The 23,070-nt window shown below is 37.7% G+C and overlaps 1 protein-coding gene across 3 annotated transcripts in view; it reads right to left on the reverse strand.

Moving 5' to 3' along the window:
- Nucleotides 1–23,070, reverse strand: part of grik2 (glutamate receptor, ionotropic, kainate 2) — a 292,293-nt gene that overhangs the window by 63,481 nt on the left and 205,742 nt on the right. For all 3 annotated transcript variants that reach the window (XM_062423343.1, XM_062423345.1, XM_062423344.1), the window contains exons 10-11: nt 11,843–12,049; nt 5,764–5,987 (exon numbers count right to left, since the gene is read on the reverse strand). In XM_062423343.1, the coding sequence (XP_062279327.1) occupies nt 5,764–5,987; nt 11,843–12,049 (431 nt within the window). The remainder of the gene's footprint in view (nt 1–5,763; nt 5,988–11,842; nt 12,050–23,070) is intronic.

A 23,070-nucleotide genomic window follows, 5' to 3' on the forward strand; every position in this document is an offset into this window, starting at 1 on the left:
CCTTCAGTGTGTCATAGAATAGAGTTTGATTTACTGCTGCTTGTCCATAAATCTAAATATATGACCTCCTTTGCCTCTCAATCATGTTGCAGTGTTGCAGTCTTCTACCCAGAGATCAAATTAAACAGAGACAGGCAGCATTTAGTTGTTATGCACCCCAGAGCTGAAGGCAACTTCCAGAATATATAAGATTGACCGACTTTAACATCCAGGTTAAAAGTGTTTATAGTCGTTTCTGAATGAGCCTGAAACATGCATCATTATCCACTTTGCACTTATATTTAACATATCAAGGATTCACGTTTGCACCACTGCAATGGCAAAAGGCTGGACATGTTATGTTTTGGGTTGTCCGTCCATTCGCTCCGTTCACATGAATGCGATATGTCAAACTTAGACTCAAGTAACACACTGCATAGAATTTGGTGGTCAAAGGTTAAGGTCACTGTGAACTCACTTGCATCCAATTATCATGACTGCAATATCTCCAGAACACATAGAGGTTCTTGAGATACTAAAAAAAAAATGGATTTAAACTGCAACATGACTGGTTGGCAGAATTGTATTGGTTGGTAGTTGGTAATTATTGTTTTGTTTATATCTGTATACTTTATATTAAAGTCATTTCTGCCCTTTTAATCTGTTTTTTTAATGTTGCATTATATCTAATTTCTTTGTATCCTGTTGCTGCATCTACAAAATAAACATTGGTTTGTCATTGGTTTCCATTCATTTATTTAAAATCTCTGAAAATCTATTTTCATTTATTTGGAGCTTGTTTGATGAAGATAATCTGCAGGTACAGACTGAAGAAAAGCTGATTGAAACCTGAAAAACATACATCATCTGTTTTTAACTGTTTTAATGTCTTGTCATGATGATTTTCATACTGCACAGACATGAATTGTGGCCTGGGAGACATCAAATAAACATTATGGTGTGCTTTGGAAAACAGTCAGCAGTTTGGGTAGCAACTTTGGTACACTGAACATGGAGCTAATCAGGCTGACACTATCTTTTAAAAGTATTAGATACATACAGTCATAATCATCCTTCTCTAATATGATGCTGCTTCCTATATGACAACAGCTACATAAAAACAGGGTAATTGAATTATTTTAAAGGAGGCTGAAATTGTTGACCCTCTCTTTAACTTATCCCAGTTTCCTTTTCATAATCTAATGCCTGGGACACACTGTCTACCTCTACTTCAGCAGTGTGTGTCCGTCGCTCAACTGCTGCAGCTTGCTTGCCTGCTGTAGAGTTTGACTTTGATAATGGCCATCAATAATAGAATGTTTTGTATCATTTATATTTATTTTATATTGAAAATGATTAAAACGTGGCTTTCTTTGTGACAGTCATGGTTGGGTCCACTTCTCTGTCAGCTACATCCACTCCTCACACAGGATGGGTTTTTATTGATTATATTGATTATTCCAATAGTTAAACCCTTCCTGTCACAACTACAAGTGACTGCAAATCCCTCCAGATGACACCAAGTTTCCCAAATGGGCCAAACACACTCCAACAAACAAACCTCCAAATTAACTGTAAAGAGTGAAACAACACCAAATGTTCAAATTAAAATCAAGAGTTTCTCATGCAGGCGGTGTGTCCAAGGCCTAACTTTATGATTTTTATGAGCACCAGAACGTCCTGCTCAAAAGACTGCAAGAGATTGAAAAGTTGATTTCAACCACATGATTGAGGGCTGTGCCTTTAATATGAGCATGCACTTACCACAAATATTTGATTCAATTCTGACACATTACACTTTGAAATGAGAGAAGAAAGATTTTGCACACACAGTTCTAAGTTTGAGCAGGATAAATGAGCACTACATGTCAATATTGTGAGTCATAATTATTTAGAAAAAAACAAGTGATCATCATCATTAAGTTTTGCCTCTGCTTCTCAGTTATCTTAAGAAAATTGTCTGGATGAGGAGGATGTAGGGCATTTGATTCCCCAAAGGGTAACATGGTGATAATGATACACAGGCTTTAGCAGAGGTGCTACTGATTTCATTAGAGAAAACATAAAAGCAATAACATCAGTAAGTGTAGATATCAGAGAAGGATGCAGGACAACAGAGCAGTTGTGGTTTTAACTGTGCACCCATGTGAAATGACAAAGAGAGGCTACTCTAACTCTACACTTCATATGTCAGTCCCAGTATTCAGTCTCTGTCAGTCTCACTCATACAAACCGTCAGTCACACAGTGCAGCACAAACACAAGCATACATAGATAAAATGTGTAATGCGTACACACACATATAATTATACAGTATATAAATGCACAGTGAACTCAACCATGTAGTATTAGGTCTTGCCTGTCAAATGTATGCGCTAGACAGTTTGGTCTCACAAACATTTGTGAAATGAGCAGAATGTCTTGACATACAAATAATGTATGTGAGCAAGGAGTAATACATTGTCCCAACTAGGAAATAATGAAGTAGAGGACATAGGATAGATGTTTGGTATTTTGATACTGAAAGCCTTTTTTTTTTTTCTTCTTCTCTGAACAGAAACATGGCTGAAAGGTACAAAAAAAGAAAAGTGTCGTACTAAGACAAACATATTCATCAACAGCAACCACCATGTGAATTGTCTGTAAGGAACAAAGGCAGAAGTAGTGAGGACGGGGACAGGGTGAATGTATTGAGCTTTTCTTTCGGGTTTCGTACACCAACAGGCATTTTTTCTAGGCAACCCATTTCTACATAAATATAATTAATCATATATTTTAAATGGAAATATTCACATTGAATATATATATTTCATTTCTAAATATTCCGATTTTAATTTTTTTTCTGAAAGACAAAATGTTCAATGGAAATAAATGTGGAGCCATTAGGAGACCTTAAGAGGAACATGAATAGAAGCCCAAAAAACACAATTTTAAAGGGATTTAAATACTAAAAGTTAAAGTTGCAATCTCTAAAATTGCATTTAGCTGTTTTAGTCTCTTGTCCTAAGCATTGAAAAACATCAAATTCAAATGTAGATATTGGCAAGAGTTTATCTTCTTAAAGAAAAAAAATACACATATCTATCATATTTCTTAGATTGCCATATTGTACTAAAACACCAAAGACACCAAATCATTAAGAACAATGAACAACCTAATTTAAGTCAACATATTTTCTCTTACTCAACCATGTGGTTAAACACAAAGCTTTCAGTTGTTTCTACGATGTCTTTATTAAATGGCTGCTTCTCTCTCTTACCCCCTGATGGTATGAAGCCATGCAGTATGTGTCTCTAGATGTTCTTTTAGGAATCAGAAGAAACTTTTGAGAGCAAGGTTTAAGGATTATTTAGAGGACTTGGGTCATTGTTTCAAAGATATGTTGCTGTTGACTCTTTCCAAATGATATGAGCACCACAAATTCAATTCCATTCACCTCCATTATATTTGTTGCAGGTAAAAATCTCAGATATCTCAAAACCTGAGCAGATAAAAAAAAACACAGTACATTGTAAACATGTGAATGCTGCTTTCATATAACGTTCAGGGTGGGAAAATGTAATCTCCACATCCTCTATGTTAATAATATATATTCTGCTTCTCATTTCATTAAATGTTGTGAGACTGTCATGTGCTACACTCTACAGCAAAAAAAACATGCAACTGTAGCCCAGCATGCATCTGTGTATATAAAGGAGAAAAGAAGGAGTAGAGTGAGGGGGGAATTTATACACTTACCCAAACACTTACATATTGTGATAATAAATACAGATAGGTGCATATTCTGAGCCAACTTAGATGACAGTTGCCGCTTTTTATTCTCTTGTGTGATCATATCGCCAGTAACATCGGAAAAAAAACACGTGTGTTAACCGTAAAACTGTCGGGCACGGCCGCAAGAGAGCCGACATCTCCCAAAAGTTTTAGAGTTAACATGAACTCTTTCTTTTTCTTTTCTTTTTTCTTCACCAGGCTTCAAACTGCAGCCACGAGCAAGAGACCCTAGATCGAGTGGCCCAGCCTTCAAAGAACATTGGCCTAGTTTCATCAAGTGAAAGGATTTGTTTGGGCAAAGACACTAAAAGGCAAGACGATCCCCCAAAAAAATTATGTGTTGTGTCATTTCACCACCAAGTAAACTGAAGAGTTGATTAACATAAAAACAAACTATATATACAGAGCTGCTTGTATCTGTTACATACCTTTAGTTGTCCTACTGTATGTAACACCTACCAATCTGTACAAAAGCATCTAACAGTAATGTATGGCTTGGGTCACAACAATACCAACAAAAGTTACAAAAACTTGATAAAAAGTAACAAATCAGCATCATTCATCTTTTTTATCCAAAGCACAGTTACAGTGAATCAGTTCCATGTTCTATACATACTTCCCTAACGTTCTAGAATTAAATACAGGCTCTTAACATTGCCCTTGTATTCTGTAAGATTCCATTACATTCCATACCTAGAGGTCTCCTGACTAAATAAAATCACTATTAGCATGATCACCTTGAGTAATGTAACATATTTAAACTCTGAAAGCCCTCCCTCCTCGGTTTCAGTTTCTTTGAAAAAGTGCAATGCTATCTGAACTTGGGTGGCACCGATTAACTGCAGTGAGAGCCCTGAAACTGCAGGTCATAGCCTCTCTTATAAGAGAACTTTGGTGCAGTCTTTCAGAAGTGAGAAAGTAATCCAAAGCAATTACCAAAAAAGAAACAACCTTAAATGTAAGGTTCTGCAGGAGAACAAGCAGATGTTGACATCTGATAGCAAATAGTTTGCTTTGAAGGCCTAACATCACAAAGCTGTCTGCACAGACATATTTTGTTGTATCTTCATGGATTTCAACTGCCAGAAAATAGCAGAAAAGGTCAGTCATGGCAAAGAGTGTGGATAAATTTGCCATGATCAAGAAAAGTTACAGGGATTGGAATCAGATTTGACTATTGACAGATTCCTATTACTAGGACAAAATGCGATATGACAGCCCAAAACTCTAAAAACCTTACAAAAAACTACAGCTAATACACCATGCAAATCCATATGACTTCTGTTTTTTTGTGCAATATTCAAGTGGTGAACCAAGACAAGCAAAACCAAGCTGTGACAGAAAATACCTCTGAGTCATAGCTGTGTTTGAGGAAAGGTGAAGGAAACAAGAGAAAAGAAAAGGCAGCATAGACTCTGAGACACTGGGGACAGCGAGGGAAAAGGTGGGAGAAGGGCAGCAGCCGTTCACATCGAGCTTGACACATCCCACACACGCTTTCACACACACATATCCATATGAATGCACAACCTTTCTGCTGCTCTCTCAGATACAGGCTGATAGGCCTATAACTTCTCTGTCTAAGGTCTGTGTTTTATTTATCCTGGTTTACGTTGGGAGTAGACACAGGCCAGGTGTAACCTAGCAGCCTTGCCAAGTGCCAATCTGAAACAAGATATCCTTCAAGCAAAAAGTAATCCTCAAGAATGGCATAAACAGGTAGATATCTGTGATCCTTGGTGGTTAGGTTGCATTAAACACGTTACACAGCAATGAGTCTGAGCTTTGAATACATGACCGTTGATTAGTGTCAGCACTGTCACTGAGCAGCAAGCTTCTACTATGTGCTCAGGACGTAGATCCTGTAATTACAGATATAAGCCTGTTTTTAGTTAGATGGGCGAGGCTGAACCATGGCATAAGCTGCCATGGTTCAGCCTCTGACTGTGTATGTTTCTCTGTATGTTTCTGACTGTGTGTGAGGCTGTGATCACCGGAAGCGACATGTTACCTGGCTATGACAAACAGCACACAACTGACACCCAAGTAAGCCAGCAGAATATACATCCAGATATCAGGCGAGAGAGGGTTGAGGAAGGAGAAGACCCCAGGGTTGGTCCCGTTGGGCTTGCGGTACAGTATACTTATACCCAGCGTCATGAAGGGCTTGGAGAAGTCGATAACCTTCTCGCGCACGTATGTGATGGCAAGGGGAGCCACTGCCAGATCAGCTCTCTGTCAACAGCAAACATAAAAGGGAAGAGGGATAGGCTATAAGTCACAGGCACTGGAAGCATTTAGAGGCAATCAAATTAAGAAAACAGGGTCTTTACACACTACAGAGTCTGTCCCAAGGCACTTAGCAAGAAATTTAAAGCCCTCTTTCTCTCTCCACCCATCAAGTATACTCTCGCTGCTAAAACTCCCCTTTTTCTCTCTGGAGCCTAAATCAAAGGAGTTATTTATTTCCTTTACTTACTCTCTTCTTTTGTTGGGACGGCTGGAAGCTTTAGTTTACCCTTGTGTTATACTCTATGTAATGAACTGTAATGTACTGCAGGAAGACATGTAGGATAGGTTATAGATTATAAGCTTTGTAGGGATAAAACAAAAGAGAGCCAGCTTCATAATAGTCATTTACAACCTGATCTGCAGCTTTGGACTAGAGGAGGATACAAGTTTAGTCTCATGTAGCTAGAGTTTTGAATATTAGTAGTTTGGTCCATAATATTGTGTAATATATTAACAAGTTTTGATTGGACATGACCAAAAATAGATGCTTCAACATGCTGTTATGCAGCATTAAATTGTGAAATGGCAAAAACAGACGTCAAAATGATTACATGTGTAGCTTCAGTGCCTATTATATTCTTTTTGAACCTACACCTCAGCAGCATCAAGAGGACATAGCATGTTGTTGTGTCAACATACACTTTCCTATACCAAAAAGCAGCAAAATTCCACCATATTCTACATGTCTGGCATGTCAAACCTATTCCATAAAGGACCCTGTGCCTGCAGGTTTTTGTTCCAACCAATCAGGAGCACACCAGGCTTCACTCATTTAATCAACTGATCTCAGTCTTCAGACAGTTGATTGGTGTGCTCTTGATTGAAAACCTGCAGCCACACGGCGCTTTGTGGAATATGTTCGACAAGCAACAGAGCGTCCATCCATCCAGAAAGAACACACACTGAAGGACTCTCCTGCCCAGTTTAAAAAAATATATATATATATATATATTTTAGTATCTCTTTTGCAACTATTAAATGTTGCAAAGCACATTTTTTACCATCTTCCAGGACTACAGCGATGAGACTTTACAATGTCAAACCCTGCAACTAACCACTGAGCAGTGTGCTTGTGCTTCAAAATGTTGGTTTTGTTTGCTGACAGCAGGTATGGCTGCAGGCTTTAGTCTACCCTCCTGCCATGCTAGTGCTAGAGTAGAAGCACTAGACACAGGTCATACCAATGCATCAGCATCACTTGGAAATGTGTGGATGATCCTTACATTTCCACTGCTGCCAGCCCATGAGGGCAGAGTTTTCAGAATCTATAGAGACAATGAATAGCGGAGTGGCCACACTTGAGGCCTGACCTCAAAAGACTAGATGTTTAGTTTGTCTGTCAACGCAGCATTGTTGAAATTCACACCTAAGCCCTTTTCCACTGCAGGAACTGAACAACCTGTAACCTGGAGCTTTCTATTGCATAGACTCATACGATTCTAGTGAGGCTTCGGTACTAAGCTCTTCCTTACATTCCTACTGTATTATAAATAAACGGACATTTTGGATGCACCATAAAAAGGCAAAAGCAAGACTACATCACAGTGTTGATGCACTGTTTGGTAGTGAGGTGGTTATACATTGTTTTTAAAAAATTAAGTAGTGGTGCTATTTTATTGACTGATATTTCATTATATCTATCCACTGATTCTAGTCCAATCTGAATCATCTCTTCCAATACTAATAATAACTTGGAAATCTCAATGTTTCTAATGAGCATTCTTCATTGGCAGCACTATACAAAAACCTTCAATGTACCAGAAACTTGCATCTAGTATGACTTCCTGAGCTAATGGAGTTCCAAGAACTGATTGAAAACAGGGCACATAACAATGAAGACAAGAGCAGAGCCCATCACAATAACTACATGATACATTTCTGAGTTTCAGAAACCAAAGAGGCATCCAGCTACACTTCAGTTGGCTCAACTCGCAAATGTCCTCTGATGAAATTTGAGTGACAACCAGGCGAGAGCCAATCGTACTCTTTATTCCAGTGGTAACTGGAGTAATCTCAGAGTTGTTTACCACCCCACTCCAGTACATGAACATTTTTAAATGAAATAAAGGAAAAGCTGATTATCGCCTTTCTTTAATCGAGCTACCAGGATTTAAAACAAATAACTGACATTGTTGGTTTATTAGTACGTTGGCTACGCAAGAAAATGACTGTCCAATCAGAGCAGAGTAAATGATGTATTTAACACAACATATACACACAGCTACAGATTGTGTGAATGTACTGCTAAGGTTTTATGTTCTTACAGTGTAAAAAGCTTTACTAACACAATGTGTTACCACTCTGTACATATGTACCAGTTTGCACCTCACATTCTGATAAATAAACAACATTAACATGACATTTCTAATAGTTATTTATAATATTCCATAATCCCTTCTTTGGCAAGCGCCACAGTCATGCTTATGTGTGAAACCTGTGCTTTTGAGATATAGACGAGGGATGTATACAGCCTGCCCAGGAAAGCCATGTTACCATATCTGAGGTGAAAAGCGTGTTGTGCTGTTGACAGTTAATAAATCTCAGGCTGCATTGTGACTATAAATGCTAAGCATTCACAGCAAGGTCAAGTGGTTCATTTTTCAAAGATACATCCTTTTTGTCTTATGAAGGTTGCCATACATCACTTGAGGATGAAGTGACTGAGCTCACTGCTCACAGCTGTAGTACATGAAAAGTCTCTGATATCATGCCTCTCTGAATCTATGCAAACTACCATGATGCAGCCCTGCACAGCACAGAGGAAATACTAACTCAAGCCATGGCTGCTTTTCAGTGGAATACATCAGAATGTGTTTACTCCGCTTTGAGCATTACACAGAGCAGAGATAATTTTGTTAAATTCCTTTGACAGGACGTTTCCAACTTGTTCGGCTCAATTTAACGTTTCCTCCTCAACTGAACTTCTCCTCTGTGAGTCCACACTCCCCGGTCTTCTGAGGGCCTGTCTGCTGCAATCACCATCTGTCTAAGTCAAGCCTGGGCCCTGCACTCAGAAGTGGGGCAAACCCACTAAACATAATCTCACAGGGGATTGGGCCCTTCACCCATGAAAAGACCAGACTATCTGTCACAACGGCCAATCCCTGCATTGATCAAGAGCAGAAGCAGAAGACGAGTCTGCAGAGTTAAGGGAGACTTGACCCCTCGTGGGTGCTGCTTCTAATGGGGTCAGATATTGACTTTAGGCCATGCTGGTCTGTCATTTTTCTGCCCATGCAGTTTATCCTAACTGAGACTTTGTCGAGCGTAATGATCTACAATGTGAGCAGATTGTGTGAGCTTGTGTGTGTGTTTTAATAAGCTCTGTAGGGGAAACAACTCATGACAGAATCTATGCTCTCCTCGCATCACTGTACTCTCAAATAGTGCTAGTTGTTACCTCTCTCGTCTCTTGGCTTCATCTTCTTTGCCTCCTAATGTGTCTCAGTGTAAAGCATCTGTGTATTGCATCTTATTCTTGGTCATTTCCCAGCAAAGAAATGTGGATAGAGTTTTAATTTCCGTCTTTAATCTATACTATGCATCCGTTTCTGTTGCTTTGATGCTTTAATTTCCCTGCAAGGAATCAAAAATATATATTTTTCTGTCTATGAATTGTTTGTTTGGTCCGACTATCAGTTTAAAACACATATGTTTGGCATTTTACTTGGTAAATAATATAAATAATAGTTAATTATCTTTGTTGACAGCTACTTTCTCTTGTGTAATTTGTTGATTATTTGACTAATCAGCAAACTGTCTGCAAGGACACGATCAGATGAAGTGCTATTTTTGAACTGATGTGGCAGGACCACATTTAGATGGGGATTGTGACAGTCTCTCAGTACAGTTTTTGACCAATTTTTTCTCAAATAAACACCAAAAAAACATATTTTTACACCCAAAGAGTTTTTCTCACCAATAGTTGACAATTTATCCTTTCCAAAAGTGCTGGCTGCTTTTTTAAAATCATTTTTGCTACTCTGCTTTCTCACAGTGTTGTATGTTGAGTGATAATTTCAGTTTTAGGTTTGTATTGCCGTCATCCCTACCAGTAATAACAATATTGCACTCACTAAGTGAATTGCAGAGGTCTGGGAACACAGCGAAATTGCTAGAAATATGCCAGAAAATGAAAAGTTGTTCAATAAACAAACTGCAGTTCAGACAAACGTATTTGTAAATAAAGCAAACAGTGAAGCAGTCCATAAAACTGTCTGTCATAGATTCAAATTCTTTGCAGTAAATCTACTCATCAACCAAGTATACAAGAAATGAATTAGGGCTGGGCGATAAAACGATAGCGATATATATTGCGATAGACACGTAATCAATATCAATAAAAAATACGTTCGGTAGAAAGTTCGATAATTTAACTTCATTGGAAGAAACCACTGAAGAGAAAAAAAAGGCGAAGCAAGGTTGCATGAACAAACTCACTCGCTCCCTGGTAACCTAGCAACGTATTACTATAAAGGTAATGATGTGAGCATCCACACTTATGAACTATAGCATCCTTTAAACAGTGGTGTCAAGCATGCGCTCCAGCTGTGTCGGCCGCTAATGAAAATACACCCGTTAATTCTGTATGTTGTACTGAGAAATGATCAGAAGTATTTCAGACACTAGTAGCTGTGATGTTTCAGTATTTACAGACCAAACTGATGTTGAAGCACGATGTGCAAAAGCGTGACTCGGGTCCAGTAGTCTATTTACACACATTGACAGCTCTGATGAAACGTTTTTGGGACTCGAGTAAGCACACAGCTATATACTGTATTGAATAATTAAACTGTGTACTTTTAAAAGGTGACCCTCCAAAATAAACTTTTTTACAGTATGTGTACATTTATTTATTTGAGTGCTTTTTATGGTTGTGTTGGCCTTTTATTTTCCCTGTCTGCCTTGATTGATAACAGGTGATTAAAATCAGAGTAAGGTTAGGTTTACTATAAAAGTGTTTCAATTGAATATTTTCCCCCCTGGTCCTTATTTTAAATAGGTCATTAAAAAAAATCAATAATTATCGATATCAACTGATATGAAACACTTTTATCGTGATACAGTTTTCAGCCATATCGCCCAGCCCTACAAGAAATTAACATACTTTACAGTTTTATACTAAACAGGAATGATGCACATCATGTGGCTACTGTTGGCAATAAAACAGCAACTTAAATGTTCAATTTATAATCAAACTTTACACAAAGTTAAAGGAGTAATATGTAACACTGACAGCAAGCGTTTAAAATGACTACTGCAGTCCAAATTCTAAATATTGGAGAGAGTTGTCCCCTCCCCCCCAGACTCAAAGTAAATATATTACATATTTGTACTTTAATGTTTTTTTGATATATTTCTGTAGCTATCTCTCCACCAATTGCACTTTATTAATTTTTCTTCATTTCCTTTGTGCATTGCCGTTTGCAACAATAGTGAAGATCGACAGCACTAAAACCCAGTAATTTTTAGTTTGCATACTGATCTTTTCAAATATATTTAATTGTCTTACAATCACAAAGTGAATAGAATACATACTGAAAACCTGGTTATTAGTATGTGGAATGGAATGGAATCGTAACATAGCTTTTTTAAAATCTCCAAATAAAGTGTTTACATTATGTCTGACTGCTATTGTTTCTTGTCATCAGCCTTCATTGTTGCTACACTGCCATGTTCCCAGATTTGAGCAATTAACTTTATGAGTGTAATAATATCATAAGTTGTAATGATCCTTTAACAGAGTATACATTGGGATTACATTCATGCACCGTCCTTGATAATGTTTAGAGACTCACGTGGTCCATTAGCTCCTTGACCATGCCATTCCATTGGCCCGCGTTCTCATCCTGGGCGCCATATTTCCCATCTTCCACCAGGCGGATCTCGTAGGTGAAGCCCAGGATGTTGGCGAGCTCTCTCAGCAGGTCAATGCAGAAGCCCTCAAAGCGGTCATTCCCGTACAGCGGCTTGTCAGACTTCTTGAACATCACATATGGCTCCTCCTGTCACATGAAATAGCGGAAGAGGGTTGAGTCTCTGCAGCGCTTGGCATCTTTTACCTACTGATAAGGCCTATCTAAGAAGGTGTCTGATTTAAGAGATAGGCTTTGGAGCTGTGTGAGCCCAAAGACACACTGGCTCAGCTGGTAAAGCATGTGTAAAGCTGTTGTGTTACTGTGTATGTGTGTGTCTGTGTGAGTGTGTGCTAGAATTCCCCATTCTGTGATGCGAGGTAGGGTGGGTGCAAAGTGTGGCATGACCATAATAAGAGTTAATCCCTCGTATCAATGACTCTGTGCTCCTCTCAGGCACAGCAGGCTGGCTTTGGGCCCAGGCCCAGCTTTCAGGACACCGCACGCTTTGTCAATAAGATAAGAGATGCTGATAGACGGACACAAAAAAGAGAGAGCAAGAGCCGGCGCATCCCCTCTGTTCACACAAACAGCTGGGGAGATTACTAATGTCTTCTTTCATACTGCTTCCTTTCTGCCTCCCGCCTACCAAGCATCTCCTCCGCCACATCCTTCTCCTCTCTTCCCTCCTCATTTCCTCCTCTTCTTCCTCCTGGTTCCTCCCTTCTACCTCTGCCCCATGCACCATCTGTCTTTGTTAGACTTATACGCTCGTTCTCGTCGCATGTCCCTCATTTCTATGTCTCCCTTGTCTCTCTCAAGACAAATAAATCCTACAATTATATTGTCAAGCAGGTGTTGTTTATCGTTTAACTGTGCCATTGCTGAAAATGAATAAATAAATAAATAATTAAAGATCGCTAACAGCTTTGACACATTCCATTGGCTGGAGTTTCAACAGTATGCGGGTCGTAATATGTTTGTATGATGAAACAAATGTTTGTTCTTTTCACTAGTAGTGGCAGGCCAAACACGCTGTTTTTCTATCATAAGTGGGCCTAGTCATATTGATAATAGACAGATGTTGAGGAATTACTTCACTACACAGTAGTAGTAGTAGTATAAAAAAAAATAAAAAATAAAAAAAAATAAAAAATATATATATATACACACAAACACATACATATATTCATCATACTGCAAAATCCATGTATCATGTGAAATATATAAATTTAAAAAATCACATATGCTTAGGAGAGCGATGTAAAATGCAGTTCCATATGTGAAATGTGTTGTAAATACCCACATGTGAATTTGGCATTTTCATGTGATCTGTTACATTTGACATGTAACAACAATATATACATATGGTTAAATGTCTGAAGAAGCGTGCTACTGGTGTTTTCACATTGAAATGCTATGGATGTGGATGTAAACATGTTAATATGTAATATAAACAAGTAAAATGCACACATGATAAAAAAAACAAACAACAAAAAGTGTGATTTCATCCTGACCATAACCATTCTTACGAAATTACATTTTGCTTGTAAAAATATTATATATGTGAAAGTCTTATGGAGATGTTAATGTATCTCATAAAATGCTGTTTTATATGGGATATTACATGTTTATCCATAATTTATGTTTTTACATTAAACTAAATATTTGAAAACCAAGTGTCTACCATGTCAATTATGATATGTCAGAAGCTGTGTGACTGCATATGATGTATATGTGATGACTTATAATGTTGTGGTGCAATAAGCACATGCATAATGTCTTTTTTTTTTTAAATGTTAATTTGATACAATGAGGAAGCTACATGTTCCCTTTATCATGTGAATTTATCACATGCAAAACATTGTATCACATGTAATACATAGTTTCTTTTTCTTACAAAAAAGCATGTGATTTTATTTAATTTTTGCACGTTTCATTTTACAGTGAAACATTTAAACATTTGTGTCAACATCATATGAATTTATCACAGGTCAAATCCTCTTAAGGTGATTACATGTAAATGTTTGTCCCTTACAATAACGCACATTTGACATTGGTGTTTTTACATTTAAAATATTACCCTTCATATGTAAAATATTTTTTTAAATTATATTTACAAAACCAACATTACAGCAGTTAGCATTAGTAGCTATAGCCACACTTTACCCACAGCACTGCCATCAATCTGATCAGTGCTGAACAGCTCAGAACACAACATGTTATATCCACTGTCACTCATGTGCTGCTACATTATACCTCAGCAGCTGCAGGACTACAAGGATACTGATGTAATCTTGATGAAAGAGCAGAAAGCACTATCCACATACACATACAGATCAATACCAGAGTGTCATGACATACAGTACAGATGTACACACACACACCCACACACACACACACACACATTTATTCAGGTCACTTTTGAGAAGATTACATAGACTTAATTTCCTGGAGACTTACCCAAACCCTTACCTTAACCTCTACATAACCCTCATTTTGACCCTAAACACCTTTTTACCAATTGGGTTTGTGGCTCCAATGGATGAGCCGTCCCCAATTAACTGGTCTCAAATACAGTATGTCCCTGTCCCCCCAACTCTAACTGAAAGTGACCATAAGTGAAATATACCTGTAACTTCCCTGGTATTGGAAAACAATTACCATGGACATACATAGGATGGTAGGCCTGTTGGCAATACAAATGAACACACACACACACACGTGCACACACACAGCTGTGACATGCATACAGTGGGCATACTGTGTTGACACTACAAATTTGCTTTTTGTTTTATTTTTGTTTGTTTGTCTTTTTCATTCACATTCATTGCATCAACTACTCCTGAGAGCATTCTCTCCATCACCATGGTAACTAGAAACAGCTTCAGTGGTGATAACTGTATGCGTTTTTCACACATAGGTACTTTACTAGAGAGTAGTAGTAGTATAACATTGACAAAGGAACCACACTCCCTGATAATCTCAATATTCAAGTCTATGAAGAAGGACATACTTTTTGTCTCTTCAATATCAAATATGCTATTATAACTCAGGGTTGTGTATCACTCCCTACATCTACCATTGTGCGCTTATCTTTTCAAGTCAAACTCATTACTGAAATGTAAAAGGTTACAATATAAATTGGAAGCCAACACACAAAACCACTGCAGTGCTAAAGCTACAGAGTTATCACAGAAAGACTGCAAGACCTTGATTGGTCAGCTTGGTGCTGCTTGTGTTTTCTCCTACATATTTGTGGTGGAGATTGTTGAACGTGAAGACAACACTGGACAAGCTTAAGATACACTCAGTTCATTTTTTCAGTAAGACACATCTTAAAAACTTAATACAGTCACTGCTTTCTATCACAGTGAATGTAAGAACCAAGACACAGCAGATATATGGCTGTCGCCTCCTGGATGTTACTCTAGTTCTTTAAAGACACTCTCTAGACATATAAAGATAATTCGGTTGGAACAATAATGTGTGTCTGATATGGTTTTTCTGTAAAAAAGTAAAATTACCACCTTAAAATCCTTAAAATGATCGATATTTCTGTCCCTCATTAAAAATTCCAGAATCTATAAATACTCAAGTATATTCATGGAGGTGTGCAGCAGTGCAGCAGCATATCTGGCTCTCAGTTATGGTGTAGAGAGTGTTTGGGACTATTCCTTTAAAGTGATAAAGTGTCCAGATAACATGACCAGTGCAGCTAGGCCAAGCAGGCACACCCCAACCAAACTTCTGAACATGATCAACAACTGGCCCGTCTCACTTCCACCAAAGCTTAGAGAGGCGCTCAGCAGACTGCAGCTCTGAGAACCCAATGTCCTGCAGCAGCAGACTGCTGTATCAGACTAGAGGAAGCAATGTGCACAGAAGCAGAAGAAGGGTTAGCAGCCGCTCTGTTAGCCAAGCTAAAAGCTAATGTGACCAGTCAAGCTCTTTCTCTTTGTGGATAACAGAATGGATCTGATCTGACTGAGTGTTCATCAGGAGACGAGGAGCTGTTGTGTTTTTCTCCTGATGGAAACTTAGCTAAACAGTAATATGCCAGACTGAGAATGGAATCAGCTGCTGGAGAAAACCTGAAGACTTAGCCTCTGCAAGTAATCATCTTTAATAATAAATGATTGATGTAGGAAATCCTGCCTGACTGAATCTATGTTTTTGAGACTGTCCTTGCAGCTTCAAAGTAGAAATGCTCAGCCATGGCGTTGCCTACTTATTTGTCTCCTGATATGTCTTGTAGCCCTCCGCCCATCCCCTAGTAGTAGAGAGAGTACAGAGGCAGATCAGTTGTTTAGTTGAGTATGTTAGTCTAGTCTGTCTGACTCACTGATCCTTTATCTGACTGATCCACTGGCACTGTCCGTGGTGCTGAAATTGCAGACAGATTTCTAATTGCACTTTTTTTCTCTCAGTCCCATCCTTCTGTCAGTTTCATCTTGGATCTTTAATATTCTCTAAAACTATGGACTGTAAATACTCAGTTCTATACTTTGTTGTAGCCTATATTTTTCACAGTAGAGTAGTGTCACTTTCATGATCAAAGTAGTAGTATTCCTATAATATTCCTGTACATTTCTACGATCATTTAGTAATGTCTGTGCTACTGAAATTACAACACCAGGCCAAACCATCTCTGTATAATACAGATATAGTTTTTACCACAGATGGTTGGAGTAACTTGGGAGTGAAGCGGGTAAGAAAATGAACCTGCACTGACAACACCAATTCAATGTAAAGTTTATACCATCCAAACTATGGTGTGTTTTGAAAAATAAGCATTATTAAAATATTTGATGTCCACATTCTTAAATAGGCCTACACAAAATATCTATTTAGTCTAATATACTTACTTGCAACCTACATCGCCTCAGGTGTTAGTCTGCCCCTAATCATGTTTTAGTTGATATTCCTCTTGACTTCTGAAACCACAGAGGTCTTGGATTAAACCACATGAATGTAAGAGGCTTGGTACCAAATATGGACTCTGAAATCTTGGTCCAACAAACCAATTCAGGTATATTAATACTAACAGAAACCTGGCTGACTTATACAACTAAGGATAATGTCATTATGGGTGGACTGAACCATAAGTGATGTGCTAATCAAATCCTTGGTTGATGGTAGATGTTAAGGTTGAGGGACGTAGCAAAGGCAAAAAGTACACAGCTCAAAGTCCTCTATGGATTAACAGATCTTTAGACAGTTCAGAAACAAATGTGTGAGGGCAATTAGAAATGCTTACTCATGCTATTCTGATATCTTCTCTGATTGTAATGGGAATCCAGCAAAAGTTGCAGACGGTCATCAAGATGGTTTCCTTAAAGTTACAAAAGGGGTGCCACATGGCTCAGTACTGGGTCCTATTGTGTTCACATTGTACATTATTGATCTGGGTTCTTTTTTTAGTAACAGCTCTATTCATGACCATGTTGACAACAAATGAATTGACACATTGGCACCCTTTATTAACAAAGCATTGTCTAATTTAAAGGATTATTCTTTGGCTATTCAAAAAGCCCTGATTAAACCTAAATGTTTCCTAATCCAGATAAGAGTAATTACATGTTCTTTGCTCAGATGAAAAATCCACTAAGTAGTACTATCATTTAAAACTCATGTTGATTAACTGACTAAAAAGCTTATGTTTAAATTAGGTTTGTTTTATAGAAATAAGCAGTGCCTCGCTTTAAGAAGCAGGTTTCAGATTGTACAGGCAACTTCTTTTATCAGTGCTCTACTATGCTGATGTAATTTACATGCATGCCGCTGCCTATTACCTCAAACCCCTTGATGCTGTGTATCGCAGTTCTCTTAGATTTACTACAGGTGACAGTTTTAGAGCCCATCATTGTATCCTGTCTGAGGAAGTGGGGTGGACATCACTTACCACTTGAAGGGAACAACGCTGTCTTATTTTTATTTATAAAGCCGCCCTAAATAAGCTACTATTTTATTTTTCATCACTTTTAAGACTTAAAGATTTGGGATATTATACATGTTCACAAGAATGCATCCCATGAACATTAACTGGGGGAAAAAATGCATTAACCTATTACACTTCTCATGGATAGACTAAGCTTAAGACTCCCCTAAATTAGACACATTCTTATCTCTAGAACATTTTAAGATTCAGTTGGATGATGTTTCATATAATGAATGCTAAGTCATAGTCTTATGTTGGTAACTATCTATCTATCTAGTGATCTACCTTTTTATCTACCTACCTACCGACCTATGTATCTACTTTTATATCTACGTACCTTTTTATCTACCTACTTACCTTTATATCTACCTATCTAGATTCTTATCCACCTTCCTACCTACCCCTGCCTTCCTTTATATATATCTACCTATCTTTTTATCTATCTATCTATCTATCTATCTATCTATCCATCTATCCATCTATCCATCCATCCATCCATCCATCCATCCATCCATCCATCCATCCATCTATCTATCCATCTATCTAAATTTTCCCTCAGCCTCTTTAAATTATAAGTCAATTCTTCTCTTTGTTACGTGGCTATGTTCTCTCTGCCTCTGTTTGCTGCCATGTGAACTAGTGGAACAACTGTTATCTAGCATGTCGAGCACCGAGAAGCTATTGTCAGCCCATTAGCAGCTTATGACCTCTCACCTCCTGTCAGCTGTGAAAGACTGTAATTATCATAAACAATTGCAGGGCACATTAACAAAGGACATCTCTCTCTGTAACAAGCAGCAGAGCAGCATTACTTGTGATTCTCTCTGGACATTATGGAGCTGTGAAAACTGGAAATGGTGCACAGAGAGGTTTTAATATATATATTTTTCCGGATAAGACATTAGAGAAATGTTGCTTTCCAGTCTTTACACATTTCACGAAAAAGTCACAGCTTTTACACATCATTTAGGAGGTAATGGCAGACCAGAGGAAGGCTGGTAATATGGGTTCTGCTGTACTAACCCAAATCAGAATATGAGCTACAAAGTCTCCTCTGCTGCAATCATTGAAATTCTGGGATAAATCATGCAATTTGTTTATTCTAGTTTGATTTAGACCAACATTGACCCAACGGAGATTTAGCAATTTCTGTTTCTTTTATGAATTACAGCTTCAAAAGAGACGCTGTTCAAAAGCCAACGTGGTTCTCCAGCTACTATTCACATGCTTTAATCCCAGTTAATCATATCAACCCAGACACACTGAAGTACTAATCTGACACATGAGCACATTACCCAATAAGATTATGTGTACAGTACATGTTACTGATGCACTGTGGGGTTCAGAGGCAACACGGTAAATAAAACAGTGACTTAAAGATTTTAAATAGATTTTTTATCTCAATTTAAGGTCATCTTATTAGCTTTCCATGGCTTTTAAATGTATCAACAGATGGAGTTTGCTTGGATGTAATGGAGATTTATGGTTGTATTAACAGTTTGTTGTCATGACTATCTGCATGACAACTGACACAGTTAAATCCACTGAGGAATACTATAAGGAGTGAAGTTTTTAAGGTTAAGAATGAAGTTACACTCTCACACTTTATACATACTGTAGCTGTATCTTACAGTCCCCCCAAGCACTTGATGATGACTTTTATTATATTTAAGTAGTTTTTTTAATTTGCAATCACATACTATAACTACTTCACAGTTTTTCATCTTGTAATAAAAGATACACCACCTGATTTTGTTAGAGTGCACAGTAATGCCCCCAGTATATTAAATTCCATTTTTGATTTTGATTTGATTTCTTTCTGTTTTTCATATAGCCTAACCAAACTGTGCAGTAAAACACAATCCCAGTTTATTTGTGATTCGTATAGTCTCTTTTCAGTTGTTTGTTTTTCTATTGCTCTCTTTTATTGTATAATTTAGTCAAATGATCTTTTATCAGCAGTTGAAGTTGTCGTGTTGTAACTGAACAAAGTCCGTCTGCTAATGAAGACCAGAAGCTGACGAAACTCCAGAAAATGTCGTTTTTTTAATTACATTTGTAAATATCAATTATAATATTAAAGATATTTCTACATTATGATTATGATTAACCTGTTCATATCCTGAGCTGTCACAGTATTTCTTCACATAATTAGTCTCTAAAACAAACTTCATTCATTAAGACCTCATGAGTCACAGATAAACATGATTAATCCTTAATGAAGCTTTCAGAGAGCAGAGAGAGTTCATTCTTTAGTTTTTATCATTACAACTATATATAACAGACATTATATTATGGTCCAATGTTACATTAAAACATGGAAGCAAATTAATTTCAACGAATTATATTAAATGTGAAAAATGTATTTCTGTTTTTGTATATTTTGGGTCACATTAGGGGAAAATATCACATTTCAGGCTAAAAGAAAAACATATTTTTAAAGCCCTTGAATGTAAAAATGGGTCAAATTTGACCCTTAACACTATGTGAGGGTTTATACTGTTAAACCACTAAATATTATAGTTAGGAATGTTATAGTTATATGTCATCTGTTTATAATTACATTACAGTGTGTTATAAAAACCCTTCTTAGAGATGGTCAAATAAAGTTTTACCATTATTTTGACATTTGACACTTCTGGCACCGTATAGACAGATCACGACTACGAGTATATGGTCCCCGACAGAGATAAATGTATGTTTAAGATCTTTACAGCCAACACCCTGAACACACACACACACACACACACACACACACACACACACACACACACACACACACACACACACACACACACACACACACACACACACACACACACACACACACACTCCCTCCTGTCTCCTGCAGTGAGGCTGGCTGCAGACAGAGGCCGGTGCATCTTTAATTAAAAAGAGAGAGTGAAGAAGAAGCCGAGTATCTGTGTAAAGCAAACCTAATTAAAGCTCCTACCACATCCATGCCTCTCTGCAGACTCTCCTTAAAACACAAAATCAAGCCCATTCTTCTCCAACAATTGAAAAACAACGGAATTTGTGCCTCAGCGAAAACAAACAATACCGCTTTATTTGAGTCATTTTTAAACATTTATTTTAGTTGTATTGATCCCCTTCCATGCAGTGTGGCTGTAGCAGAGAACAAAGCGAATCCTCCAGGTGCTCTCAGTATGCAGTGCTGCGATGGAAGATTGCCCGTTGGCTTAAATATAACAAAGGAAGATACTGATGATATTGGGATATAAAACGACTTAATTTTACAGAAATGAAATAGATCACTTTGAAAGTCCAAATAATATTGTGTGGGTGTGAAACAAAGCTACTATCTGTATTTGGATTTCCATTTGGATGCAGGCCATGCAAACCACAAAATCATCTACTGCCTCAATTAAACTAATGTGGTTTAAAGTTTTAATATATGTGTGACTTAAATTATAGTAAATAGTATTGGAATATATAGATAAATAAACACAAGTGGGGCCTGCAGACAAATCCACTTGGGACCCATATTGCAGCCCAAATTGAACCCGTATGGGACCCACATGGACATGCTGGCTGGAAAAGAAAAAAAGTAAATAATACAATTTTTTTAAAAGAACAGTTTTGATAAAAATTCTCTTGAACATTTTGCATGCACTCTTGTAGTGTAAAATTAGCTCTGTCCTCAAGTACTGTACTGGAGTACATGTACTTGGCTACATTCCACCACTCTATATGGACTGTATTTAAATATGGTTTTCAACTTGTTTATGGACAATTATCCATTATTGAATCATGACTAAAAGGATGGAGTGAGGCAAATAACGTCTAACAGGTCAAATCAGAGGGGAAAGAAATGAATGAAAGAATACTGCACATTTCATTGTATTTGTATTCTGTTTTTTTTAAAGATTTTTTCTGGCATAGATGCCTTTATTTGATAGTAGAGAGACAGGAAATTACGGGAGAGAGAGGGGGGTGTGACATGCAGAAAGGTCCGCCGGCCGGGACTCGAACCGGGGTCCACTGCGTATATGGCATGTGCTCTTAACCACTCGACCACCTGCGTGCCTATTTGCATCTGTTTTTGACAGTATTATCTGTTCGTATCCAAATAATGTTTTTCTTATAAGTTACATGTGTAATATACAGTAAATGATGCTGTATATGTATACAGCATCTTTCAAAAGCTTGGACAAACCTTTCCTATTCTTTTGAATGAGAATGTGTGTTCAAACAATTGACTGGTGTCGTCTCTGTAATAGAAGGAGGAGTTCTATGGAACCCATACAACACATTCTCTATTGCTCCTCTTATATATTTATGTTTCTTTGGTTGCATTGCGCTCTGGTTAATGGTCTATAGATGATCAGCTGATTGTAACACTGGCTCCTAGAGAGATATTATAAAAATGAGATGCATCACACAGCAGATAATTGCCAGGATATGTAACACTAACAACATATGACTAAATGATCCTTTACAGTACTTATGTGTCAGTATGGTCTGGTTAATTAATGCAACTGGTTGGATAAAAAAACCCAACAACAACTATTTTCCCACATCTGTCTCTTTCCTGAATGTGCCATGTTCTGTTCTGCTCTGTCAGCTCTGGCACCAGCTTGTTTGCATTTTCCTCATTTCTCATCCAAGAACAGTTGGCCTGAACACTGAGAGCCAAATGAAAATGAGGAATGATCTGAGACCAGGTCGTTTTGTGTTTCAGCCAAATGTTTTAATCACCAGGTTTACTGTCCCTGTTTTTTTGGGGGTTTTGTGTGTGTGTGTTTGTTTATTTTTTTCAAATTTCTACTTTCTAATTTCAGTTGCTTTTCTTTTTTTTTCTCTTTTTGTATTTGAAAGGGACCATGTACATTTTTAAACATAGGTGTTGCCATTTGATACACTGCACCAGAGTTGGGTAACAGCTATATTTCATCTGCACTATCTTAAAAAAACAAGTTCCACATAATAACACATCACACATATCCACAATGTCAACTAGAATGACTAAAGAACGCTTGTCCAATTGAAATACAGAATACAGACTCATTCAGCCATGTGCCTCAAAGTGCTTGGGGGACTCTTTCATACCATCAACCATCAGACTGTACAACACCACAGCTCCCAGTACCTCCCACTCCCACTAATAAGACTGAGACTGTCCTTACTGTTTAATCCCAGGAACACTGAACTGTACTTTGTAATCCCAGGAACACTGCACACTTGTATATAGGAATTTATGTATATTGTA

Source organism: Scomber scombrus, chromosome 7, assembly GCF_963691925.1.
Source record: "Scomber scombrus chromosome 7, fScoSco1.1, whole genome shotgun sequence".
NCBI lineage: Eukaryota > Metazoa > Chordata > Actinopteri > Scombriformes > Scombridae > Scomber > Scomber scombrus.